Source organism: Schistocerca piceifrons, chromosome X (assembly GCF_021461385.2).
Source record: "Schistocerca piceifrons isolate TAMUIC-IGC-003096 chromosome X, iqSchPice1.1, whole genome shotgun sequence".
In the NCBI taxonomy this organism is placed as follows: domain Eukaryota; kingdom Metazoa; phylum Arthropoda; class Insecta; order Orthoptera; family Acrididae; genus Schistocerca; species Schistocerca piceifrons.
The window spans coordinates 63,256,525-63,269,353 of NC_060149.1; the positions used below are offsets into that span (position 1 = coordinate 63,256,525).

At 39.1% G+C, this 12,829-nt stretch overlaps 1 protein-coding gene across 1 annotated transcript in view; it reads right to left on the reverse strand.

Moving 5' to 3' along the window:
* Nucleotides 1-3,937: 3,937 nt before the first annotated feature.
* LOC124721990 (mesencephalic astrocyte-derived neurotrophic factor homolog) overlaps nucleotides 3,938-12,829 on the reverse strand; it is a 30,079-nt gene continuing 21,187 nt past the window's right edge. The window contains exon 4 of the mRNA XM_047247162.1: nucleotides 3,938-4,647. Coding sequence (XP_047103118.1) covers nucleotides 4,481-4,647 — 167 coding nt within the window. The 3' untranslated portion in view covers nucleotides 3,938-4,480. The remainder of the gene's footprint in view (nucleotides 4,648-12,829) is intronic.

Genomic DNA, 12,829 nt, shown 5'->3' on the forward strand with positions numbered 1-12,829 from the left:
GCCGACTCGTTCGTCATCATCATAACATTATCTTCCAAAAGTAATGACGCGATCATGATACGTTGTGGCATTTTCTTTATTAGCAGGGAGGAGATCAATGAGCCTTTCCCTTTTTCCTCTATTATTATTTGACTTAGTATGCTTGACTATTGCTGAAATGTGACATGTTATTATCCTTACCTCATCGACAATGTCTTGTGAGATATGCCGTACTGCCTGTTCCACTCCACTGATGATACCAGAAATAGGTAGTGCGTGTATGGTAGGAGCAAAGTTCAAACCTCTGTCCAGCATTGAGATGGTTCCTTTTTCGAGATTCTTATTTGATAAGTTATGGCTGTGTGTGCTTTATTGTTATGTAACACTCTTTACTGTTTCTGTGCAAGGTGCTGAAACTTAGTTGTTTGTTTTGCCGTAACGTTGCTGAGATGAGCTCTTGAATGGGCAGCTGTGGTCGTATCAACCTATTGCGAATCGAAAGATAAGAGGGTTATAGACAGAGATGACAATTATATAAACTGTGGTCAATGACATCCAGTTCACATGGTGTAAGTCATATTCTTTCTTTAACAATTGCTAGCCTGGTCTTAGTAAAATCTTGTTTATTCCAGCAGATCATAAATTATATTTGACCACAGCAAATGTGGGCACTACCCCAGAATCTATATAATGCTGCAGGAAGGCCAAATTCCTATTTAGTTGTGACTAATTTGTAACTTTTCTAGATTATGTACGCTGCATGCAGTGGCCTCCCTGTAGAGGGAAATAATGTGTAACAACTTTATTTGAGACACCATTGATGGTGCATGGAAATGGGTGCTTGATTTTGAAAGGCAACTGACAAATCAACTGAGTCTTCCACAATGCCTGTACAACTAAGATCACCAAGAATGTTAATACTGGCTCTCAAAACACTGATTTGCATCAACAAATTTGAAAGTCTGCAACAAACATTGTAAATTTGTAGCAAGCTAATAACTGATAGTGAAATTAAAATTATGTTGTTGCATTAATGGCCAATAAGCAGTAGTATACTCCTGATTATTCATGTGCAGATTATTCGTGCATCTAAAAAGGTACGTGCAATATATTTGCTTTAACAAACAGCAATAAACAACCCGCCACATGACAATAAGCACCATTTCCACTGTCTTAACAACTGCCATGTGACAACACAGTAAGGTTTCCACTGTTATTGGGAAGTCCATTCTGTGTAAATCTAAATCAAACTCAGTTTTCTGGTGTTAATCAGCATGTAAGTGTTAACAAAGCAATTTAAAAGAAATTCGTAACAGAGATGACAGAAACTAAACACGCATGTGTTGACATTAATACAAAAATTAGAATTAACTGGAAGATTTGAAAAGGGGGAAATTGTTGCAAAATGAATTGCTAATTGTGGTACTGGAATGCAGCCTGGTTGGGACAGTAAACTGAATAAGCAGAAAATACAGGATTGCGCCAGGAAATGCGATTCTAATTCTGGACCATCTGCATGAAAAAGCATGAAGATATCTACATTTGATGAATTAGATCCTGCTCTTTTGCAATGGTTTAGCCAAAAACGAGCTGAAAAAGCTAAATTTTATCATGGAGTCCAAGGGTTAGAGGGAGAATTCAACCTTTTCGCTGTTGCAGATGTGCTCCCTGCATTCCACGTTGAGGGCAGCTTTTATTACGGATGTACTGCTTGTCAAATGCTGGTGCCTGTGCTGAGAGACGACAGTCAGGCTCATATGAAATACTTATCAGAGTCCAAGAAAATTATTATGTGAAAAAAATTGGTTTTTGCACATCTTATTGTCTGATAGGTTCACTTGATGCAAAACTGAATTTCTTTTTGTTATATGCAATATTTACTGCACTGCATCAAATTAAGTAAAACATTGTGCGAAATTTTAACAATTTTGCAGAGGTAAAAACCATTGTGTAAACTTTGACTATGGTTGACTATAGCTAATATATTACAGTGAAAGAAATGTAGATACCATATCCAAATTTTATTAAAAATTGAGAGCAGAATGATATCTTGTTTCATTCTCAAGTTATTGGGTTTCATATCCGACTGAGGGTTGCGTGTGACGTGTTGTGCCCATTCGCATCCTTGCACATCTAGCTTCATGTAGTGATAACAATCGTCATACCTCAAACAATTCAAGATACGAAAATGAGGTTTTCTGCAAATGACAGCACACAACGAGGCACATATACTGTATGATAAATACTCAAAACTTTTATTCACCAGGACATGGAAGTAATTTGTCTGAAGCAGTGAGAGGTTGGCGGCTCAGGACACATACAAATGTCTACAGCACAGTAGGAAAACCCAAGCGGCAAATGGTGTAGAAGGACAGGTATCCGTGACCACAGCAGCAAAAGGGTTAATGCCTCATCCAGATGGCTAATAGATTCAAAAAACATCACAAGATTCACAAACTTACTGAGATAGGAGAGTGGCTTAGTTCAAATGTTTCGGCAACCGATTCCTTCCAAGAAGTGTTCCAGAAATTTAGGGAGGAGAAAATTTCACACTGGACCAAATTTGTAGCACAAATGAAAGTGGTCTGTATTGGAAATGTCTACAAACCAGAAACCTTGCTTTTAAGATTGACGTTCGTATTCCTGCATGTAAGTTGTATAAAGAACCCAATACAATTTTGTGCACCACATGCTTCTGGGAACCACAAAGTGAAACTATTAGTGACTGTAAAATCGAAAAACCCACGCATTCAAAGATATCACAGCTAAGGATCTCCCAGTGTGTTATTACAATCAAAAAGGAGCATGGGTAGGCATGAAATTTTCAAAAACTGGTTCCACATATGTTGTACCACAAGTTTGACGATTTATAGAAGAGAAAGGATTGCCACTGAAGGCTGTTCTATTGCTTGATAATGCCCCTTTACATCCCAATGAGACAAATGCAGTAGTTCAATCATGGAGGAAAATTCTTCCAGCTATAGAAGAAAGTGATTTTCAAGGTTTCAGTGATGAAGAAATAACAACTGTACAAATAATGAAGCTGGCAACATGTTTAAATGGTTTTGAAGGTGCCTATGAAGGGAACACAAATGAGGGACTGAAGATCGATGCATGTGAACACGGCTTCCAGTGCACAAGTGATGCCAAAATTGTGACCACTGCTTCACAACGAAACAAAGATGATGACAAATGACCTTGTCAGTCACTGTACTGCACTATGATATGCTGATACTCCTCTAGATTATATGGGCCAGAGGGGTTTCAGTACAATGACATTATTGCTGCAAGAAAAATTTGAAATGCCGCGTGGAAAAATGTCAACTCTTCTCAGAAGCAGACCAACATCACAGACTATTTTAAGAAATAAACGGGCCTACACTACCTATGCACAGAACTCAGATAAAATTTCAAACAAAGAGTACGATTGAAAACATCTATTTCTTCATGTTTTTCAATTATTCGTGCATCTTCGTACCCTACATTACCCCGAATAATAAGGAGTACACTGTATTATTTAATTTACAAAATTCAGTTAGTTAGAGAACACCAGTAAGAAATTGATGTCATTTAGCTACCAGCCAAAACAAGTAACAGTTAAGACAGATGTCAGAATGCCAACAATGTGAGAAATTATGCAAAAGGCTAAAACTAAGCATGTGTTACCGACACCAAGATAAGCCCAAAAAATTTCTTGTTAAAACACTAAAATAAGACAACAGCAGCCACAATACAAATACTATAAATTATAGAGAGCAACCAGCCCCAAAAAATGTTTAAATTATGCACTGTGTGTGTGTGTGTGTGTGTGTGCGTGTGTGTGTGTGCGTGTGTGTGTGTGCGTGTGTGTGTGTGTGTGTGTGCGCGCGCGCGCGCGCTTATGCAAGACAATTTGTTTTATTGGTGGGTTCATTGTTCAAAACTAAAAACAAAATGAACTTACTGTAGTCACTGCCCTTTATTCCATCACTGTGCAATGAATTAACAAAACAAAAAAGTGCATCCTTTACAAAGATGGCATTTTAGAAAATGTGTTGCATGAAACTTCTCAACAGGAAAAAAAATATCAATGTATCAATATGAGAGTTAAGTACTTAATACATTCTTTTAAATGAAAGTCACTGACAAAAACATATCTCCCTTACAAATAATCTGCAATTAACTATAAGGCAGAGAGAAACTTTAAACATCTGCTGCACAGTTAGGAATTCTATCTTTGGTAAACAAATGCAAATATCTGGCGTTCAGAAATAATGAGTCTAACAAAAGGTCCTTCATGTCATTTAAGCACACACATACATACTGCGATAAGTTACATACACATCATCTCTCCAGGCTCAGCACATTTCCTTTCTTAAGGTATTTGCTGTTTCATTCAGTTTATCTTTATGGAACCAATGGATAATGCTGCCTAAAATATAGCCAGCACAAAATGTCTTAACATAATTTTTTGTATAAAACAATTAAATCAGATCCACCTGAGGAAAAACAGGTTTAATAATTAAAGTTCCTGGCGGAGATACTGGGGTTTAAGCTCCTCTATCCTCTTGATGAAATCTGTTTTTTCTATACATCCTTCGCAGGTCTCATCCCAGTCACTGAGAATTTTCTTCAGGTCACGCACTTTCAGTTTCTTGAGGTCCACTGTTTTTAAGTCAATGGTCTTATCTGCAAATTAGATTCAAACAGTCAGCTGCAAGAAGATGTCTGCATATATCTTGTTGAACTAAAACTACGTCATTAAATTTTACAATATAATGTCTCAGACTTCAATAGCATCGGAACTAAGTGGAATCTGTCCATTTTGTACAGCAGTTTCAATTAATTTTATTTTTTATTGGAGCTTGAATCCAATATTAGTGTTCAACCTTTGTACTGACTACATCTGTGTCCATGTTTAAAGCAAGCTTTTCTCTATCAAAACACTGTGATGATATATATTGTGTACTCAGTTTCAAGAAAACAATGAGTAAGAGATTTTCTGATTTTTATTCATTCCTCCAATGTATGAATACTATTAAATAACAGTACAGATGCTATTTGTTACTAACAACATTAATCTACCAACTGTCAACTGAACAAAGGCAGTTAGGGTGAAAAACTGGATATCTTTCACTTTACAAAGTGTAGCTAAGCTTCTCAGGCAACCAGCAGATCAGGAACCACAAACTGTTACTGGCTAATTAAATGAGTGATAAGGGTGTAAAGAAACATTTGTAATGTGCTGTTCGAGGAAAGAGCATTAAATGAAGCAGGAAAACAAATTTCAGAAGAAATTTTATGTTGTTAGGACAAAATCATTTCATAAGAAAATGGTTGGAATCAATGACAAAAGTGAAACAGACAATGACAAGGGATTTTTTTTTTTTTTTTTTTTTTTTTTTTTTTTTTTTTTTTTTAATGGAGATCCTCAACTGACTGTACATGGAAAATATCCTTCACTAATGGACTACATAGTTACACAATTGCAAAACATCTTGGGAGGTAAATTGGCCATTAACAAAATTAAACTTTCAAGAAAATTTTTTTCCATTTTCAGTGTTAGTAGAAGAGGAGTTATGAAGGAGTAACAACAGTGGGCAAACATTCATTTAAACACTGGAGCTGCAAGTGTTTTGTAAGGTTTTGTCATGCCAACTACGACATTCTGTAATTATCAAACAGTTGTAACAAAATATTAAATATAAGGGAAATTTAGTGTAGTATATCTGGCAGATAACATTATGTATATCTAGCAGATAACATTACCGCTTTCACAAATCATTGCTAATAATGTATTATACCTATGGCAAAGTTCCACAGGGCAAAAGGTTCGTATAACTTGGGGAAGGGAATAAAACATGAAAATTCTTAGTGTAAGACCTATTACAAGTTCATAATTTTTTGCAGGTTGAGGCTTGGCACGCCACTAAGGTGTCTACACTACTCAGAATAATTTTGAATATGTATTCTACAGGTTCTGATCAGTCTGGGGATCTATTCAGAAAAAGTAGTAACTCATCTGTGACACACACAATGTTTGCAACTATCATCAATGTTAATTTTCCATAGTGAAAATGTGGCTACATGCTCCTATTTCCATGGCTATGTCCAACATTTTACACAATGTCTATACTATAGATGTAAGGGATGTTCAAAATGTACAAAACAAAATAAGGAAAGCAAAGGTAGGAACTAAGAAGGTACATCCAGTGTTATGGAATGACACTGTGTTCAAAGTTACAAAGTAGTGACTGTCAGTGATTTCTAGAAAGCACCAAGTCTTAAGAGGGTAGATCTGTGGAGATTGATAATATCAGACAATGGAAATGATATACTGTAGAATTAGAATAACTGATATGGTAAGGAATGAAGATATCATATGAATAATGAAATTAAATACAGCACTTGTACACTGGCTGTCCCTCCTACCTGGAACAGGCAAGTCAACAATACTACGCACCAAAGAGGGACATAGTGTGCGGAAACCCAGGAAAGAAAACCTCTAGTTCTATCTAAGGACAACAAAACCTAGAGAAAGGAACAAGGAAGAAGAGAATGGGGAAAGGAAGAAAGACGGGCAAGGTGCTCCATCCTGTGAGCAGCGGAGGCGCTCAAGGCAGAAGCTACTATCGGGAAAAGTATCCCATGCAACTTGCCAGAGGCACCCCACCCAACAATACACAGTAAAGACTAGTGACATGGGCAGGACACGAGAAGCACAAGAAAATAGAGAAGAACACCAAGTCAGACAGAACACACAAGAAAGGGAAGAAGAGCAAAACAATGGATAGGGCAAGGGCTGGGACAGACCACCAAGCAAAGATAGTCATTGCCTGGTTGGGACAGAGGGGCAGCAGGGTGTCCTGCCAACCCTTAAATGGGCCAATAAGGCCAGACCCTAGCCTCTTGTAACCCCCTTGCACCATATATGATACATCCATTAAAATTAGGTTCCTTCACACTGTATGCAATTTTTTGTAACAATGCCGACTGTATCTTATTCGATAAACTCCGCAGAATGACCAGATCACCTACTTGTAGTTCTCAGAGTGACAATTAGGTGTCAGAAGCAATCAGTAACAAGGGTGTTTCAAGTGGTTCAACATGGCTTCAAGAAAGAAAGGTTAGTATTGTTAATTTATCATTTGTTTCTTTATAAAGCAGTACTGAAATGTTGGTAACAGTTCGCAGACTATTATTCTATCAAAGAGTGACGTGAAAGATGATTTTAGTTTTTAAAAAAAATGGAATTTTATTAGATGTGTTACGTATGATACATTGGGTCTCTGCAACTACATTTCACACACCTATCAGCAAATGGCAGTCAACTGCATTTTACACTGTTGATTCGTAGTTTCAACATTTTTTTTTATTATTTTTAATATGCATTTCACAGCTGTAATAACACACCAGACATTTCTAATGCTTCCAGTACAAATACAACATCAGAAATGTGAATTAAAAATGAAAATTTAAATTTTATTAACAGATCTATCTGATTCATTAATCACTCCGCTTCTGGATGAGGTCTTTGATGTTAATAGTTCTGATATAGAAATTGATGAAGACGATGCTGGAGCTTACATTCATTCAGGGATCACAATTGACAGCATCTGAAGAAGAAGATGAGGATGTTTCAGACAATGCAAGTTCAGTAGTGCCAACATAGGCTCATGAAACTCCATCTCATAATGATCCAAAACAAACCTGGTGTCACAGAACAGAGCCATGAATGGTAATTATTGAAGAACAATAAATTTTAAACAATTTTGTTCTTTCTATTTTAGATTTTCACCTTGTATCTTGCCTTCCATGATGTCAACATTAACAAGCACTGATGAAGACTATCAATACACAAGTTAAGAAACCGTTTGAATACTTTAATCATTACATGCATTAAGACTTTTTCTTAGTCATATGACTGAAAAGACAATGTGAAACATGTTTCACCACATGGAAAACCTCTCAACAGCATCCTAGGTGAAATTAAGAAGTGCTGGGCTGCAAGCATTCTGATATCACTTTTTGGTTTTCCTACACTTGGGATGTGTTGGGAACAAGGTACAAGATATCTGATGGTAGTAGACATCAGCTGAGATCAGTTCTACTGCCTTAGAGTGTGTCTCATGGTGGTTGATGACAAGGCTGTCAGTGACAACGAAAAGACAAATGACAGATACTGGAAAGTGAGACCAATGTTGTCTATTATTAGAAAAGCATGTCTTCAACATCCTCCATTGATGAACAAATGATGCCATGTCATGTGCAAGTCTGAATGAAGAAATATGTTTAAGGGAAACCTCAACCTGTTGGTATTCAAAACTTTGTTATGGCAGCATCAAGTTGATTGCCTTTAGATTTTTATGTGTGTAAGGGTGGACAGCAACCAATTACTTCAGAGACTACATCTACGCTTGCAAAATTAGATATTGGAGGGAAACATAAACTATGTGCACAGGTCCTGGTGAACCCAACGGTATCAACCAGCCGACATGCAATCCTCAGTCCACAGGCATCACTGGATGCAGATATGGAGGGGCATGTGGTCAGCAAAACACTCTCCCAGCTGTATGTCAGTTTCCGAGACTGGATTGAAGGGGAAGTCATCCTGAAATTGTCTGATATGTTGCCAGCAGGAACAACAATTTTCATGGACTGCTACTACACTTCTTTGCCTCTTCTAAGTTCTCTCCTCAATCACAGAGCAGTACGAAGGTGTGAAACAATGACAACTTCAAGGTTACCACAAAGTATTCACCTGAAAAAGGATGGCCTACACAACACGAAGGAAGAGGAAGTTTTGACCATGTAGTGAGAGGTGAAGATGCTACTGCAACTATAAAATGGCATGATAACTGTATAATTCATTTGGCCTTTACCTACTGTTGAGTAGATCCTGCTGAAACTTGTCAAAGGTGGAGCAAGCAGCAAGGTAAACAACACACAGAAATTCCTCGTCAATTTGCTGCAAAGATGTATAATTCTCACATGGGAGGTGTGGATCTTCTGGACAGGATCATTAGCAAATAGACAATGAGAGATGAGAGGTAGAATGAAGAAGTGGACAATAGCGGTACTACACCTTTTTTTTTTTTTTTTTTTTTTTTTGCTGCATCATATATTGAATATAAGAATGCTGCACTAAAGAAATGGAACAGAAGAATGGAAGGAAGAGAAAATCAGTTCAGTCAATACCACTACTGGTGAAAAGACTCAATGTGCACTGCAGATGACAGAAATGTCTACAGAAAGGAAGAGCTGATGACAGTGCAGAGGAATGGTTTGTTCAAAGCTAACAAATGTGAGGTGTTCTGAATGTAAGGTGTTTTGTGCTTTAATTCAGAAAGAAACCTTTTTGAAAAGGTTCATACTTCATAACAGAAGACAATGCTGTAACATTTTTAAAAAAATTGTAACATAATTTTTAATTTTTTGTATTTGTTTACAGCTCTTATTTCATCATGAATTAGAATTGTGAAAATTTGTAACAATTTTTTTGAATTTCACAGCATGAAAAGACAATGTCATGCTGATAAGTGAAAATAAAGTAATATTTACTTCTCCATGTGTCATTTTGTCTCTTTAGCAACCTGACATATCATATACGTATAATCTACTTCTGATCCCCGAAATGTGCCAAGAATGGAGAAGAATTGTTGGTGGAGGGCCTTGGACGTACTGAGTCTTTCGGGCTTTATGATAGGTCAAGACAGTGCTGTGGACGGGTGCGCACCACAGAGGTGTTAAATGAGCAGGTCCAGAGAAGAGGTTGTAGAGGGGAAAGCTCGAATTCCGAAAAAGGGACCAGATGCATATGGTAATCATAACACCAGACATGGGCCACTATTGCAGGAGACACTGGAAAGTGGAGCTGGGCCTTTGAGTGCTCCGGGGAGCAGCGAATGCTTAACGCATAAGCACTGTTGGTGCAGAACCACAACAGTGGAGCCCCTGCATCCACCAGAGGCTGATCATGGGGTTACTACTCTGAAAAGCGCCTGCTGCCAGTCATACCCCATAATGGTGTATCAGGTCCAGCATCTGTAATGTTGAAGGTAAAGCCTAGCCGTACGAGACATTCCTATGATCCAGATGGGTCTGGACCAATGCTTTGTAGAGCTGTATCAGAGTAGAGCGATCTGTGCCCCAGTTGGTATTGCTGAGGCGTTTAAGAGCACTAAGTTGCAACCAACATGTCTGCTTTAGTTGACAAAGATGGGGAAGCCCTATCAACTGGGCATCAATGACCAGTCCTAAAACACGATGATGAGAGTCCACCACATTGAGGGGCTGGCCATCAAGGTACAGATTTGGATTGCGACGCACTGTATGGCGATGACAGAAATGCATAATGCAGGTCTTAGTAGCCAAAAATTGGAAGCCATGCGTAAGAACCCAAGATTGTGTTCTGCGTATGTCTCCCTGCAGTCTGTGTTCAGCAACGCCCATCGCGGATAAACAAAAATAAAAGCAACAGTCATCAGCACACACAGAGGGGACAGCGTAGACCCCAGAGCCACCACCAGACCATTGATAGCCACTAAAAAGAGAGGGACACTCGAAACAAATCCCTACAGAACCCCATTCTCCTGCAGATGGGAGGTAATAAGGGAGGCGCCATCCTGTACCATAAAAATGTGATAAGAAAAAAAAGTTCTGGATAAAAACTGGGAGGGGGCAACCGAGGCCTCACTCTTGTAAGGTGGCAAGTATGTGATAGAGCCTTGTGGTATCATAAGCTTTATGCGGATTAAAGAAGACTGTAACTAGGTGTTGGCGCCGGGCAAAAGCCATTCGGATAGCAGACTTCAGGCAGACTAAACTGTCTGCAGTAGAACGGTATCAGCGAAAACCACCCTGGGTCAAAGCCAGAAGGTCCTGGGACTCAAGGATCAAATACAGCCTTTGACTTGCCATACTAGTAACTTGCAGAGGGCACTGGTTAAACTCATCTGACGATAGCTGCCCATCTGAAGAGGCAGTTTACACCCAATTTCCAAACTGGAATAACACCATTTTCTTGCCATAGGGAAGGGAATTCCCTATCTCTCCACAAACAAATGAAAAGTATAAGTAAGAGGTCTGTAAAAAAAAGATCTGGAACACCTGTAATTTTGCGCCAATGGTGTGATGGAGCGAAACACAGTTGGTATTCCTGCACACGCCTATGTAACTGCTGGACATTTCACTGTTGTATGTCTGTTAGTTATTGTTCAATGCTGTATTGAGTAGGACATTGTGTTACACAGTTTGTGAATTTCGAGATGGCAGAGTTAGAGGAGCAACACATCTGCATTAAATTGTGTGTGGGAAAAAAACCTTTACAGAGAGACACCAAATGATGCAGGAAGCCTACAGTGCTACGTGCTTAAGCCATACTCGGTGTTATGAATGGTTCACACGATTTAGAAATGGCCAGATGGAAGCTAAAGATGACCTTCATTCAGGACACCATTCGACATCTACCGACGACATTCCTGTCAGGAATGTCAACAAAATTGTGCTTCTCAATCGAAGACTAACTGCCCTATAGATTGCAGAATAATGTAACGTTTCAGTTGGATTATGCCATGAAATTCTGACACAGCATCTTGGAAAGCACTGTGTTGCTACCAAGTTCATACCACAGCTCATGAACCACAACCAGAAAGATCTTCACCTCGCAATCTGTGAGGAGCTTTTGGATCACACAAATGAGAATGAGATGTTTCTTAAGAGAATCATAAGTGGTGGTGAGACATGGTTCTATTGTTATGAGACCAAGGTTTAGTCTTCACAATGAGTTTGGAAAGGTTCTCCAAGACCCAAAAAGCTTGTCGGGTCAGGTCAAATGTCAAAGCCATACTGATAGTTTTCTTTGACTCTGACAGATTATTTTATCATGAATTTGTGCCACACTGGGGCAAACTGTTAATCACTTGTACTATCGGGAACTGTTGTGAGAAAATGAGAGAAAGAAACAGCTTGCAATTCTGCATCACGATAATGCTTCTGCACATTTATCCCTGTCGGTGCGCGACAGTTGCACAAAAATCGAAATCATCCTTACTGTCCAGACCTGGCTCCTGTGGACTTCCAGTAAGTGTTTAAGCATTTGGTGTGCACCTGGTCTGGTCGAGGAGCCTGTCAGGGGAGAGAGCAAGAGCTCTGGTGAATTCCCACTTAAACAGGGCATTATAAGGCTCCAGGCAATGCAGAACGACGATAAAGGGAGTCGTTCCAGAGGGTGTTTGAGAAGATGGAATGTGGGCATATAGTGGACTGAGGCCGAGGCCTAAATGAAATGCTGAGCGATAAGTCTGGATTGATGAGGTTAACACCATTCAAGAAAATTCCCGTGACGTCTGAAGGAGGACAGGATCCAAAAATGTGCATTATCTCCACCCATACCTGTGAAGAGTGAGTATGTGGCCCTATGGCAGTGACATATCGTTCCCAATAAATCTGTTTCTAGCAATTAATAAGATAAAGGACCCAACCACAAAGCTGTTTAAAGGCCAGAAGGTGGTCAAGATATGGATGCTATTTGTAGTGATGGAGGGTCTTTAATAGCTACAGCAAATTAAGAGGTCCACCAAGGGACAGTCTTCCATAGGGGAGATCCCGAGGAGGAGGGAATCCCTAAAGCAGCTGATAAAGGGTGTCCCCGATCAAACTCTGTGTGGACACATCAATGTCATCATGTGTTGGAAAGGTTGGGATGGCAGCCAAGGGAAAGGCATCCCAATCTGCGTCAGTAAACGGCCACCTGGAAGGGCATCCAGGTGAATGATGCTGAAGAAAAGACAAGAAAAATGGAAAATAATTGTTGTCACACAAATTGTGATGATCAATGACAGAGAAGGTGCTATGTGACCCCCCGCCCCCA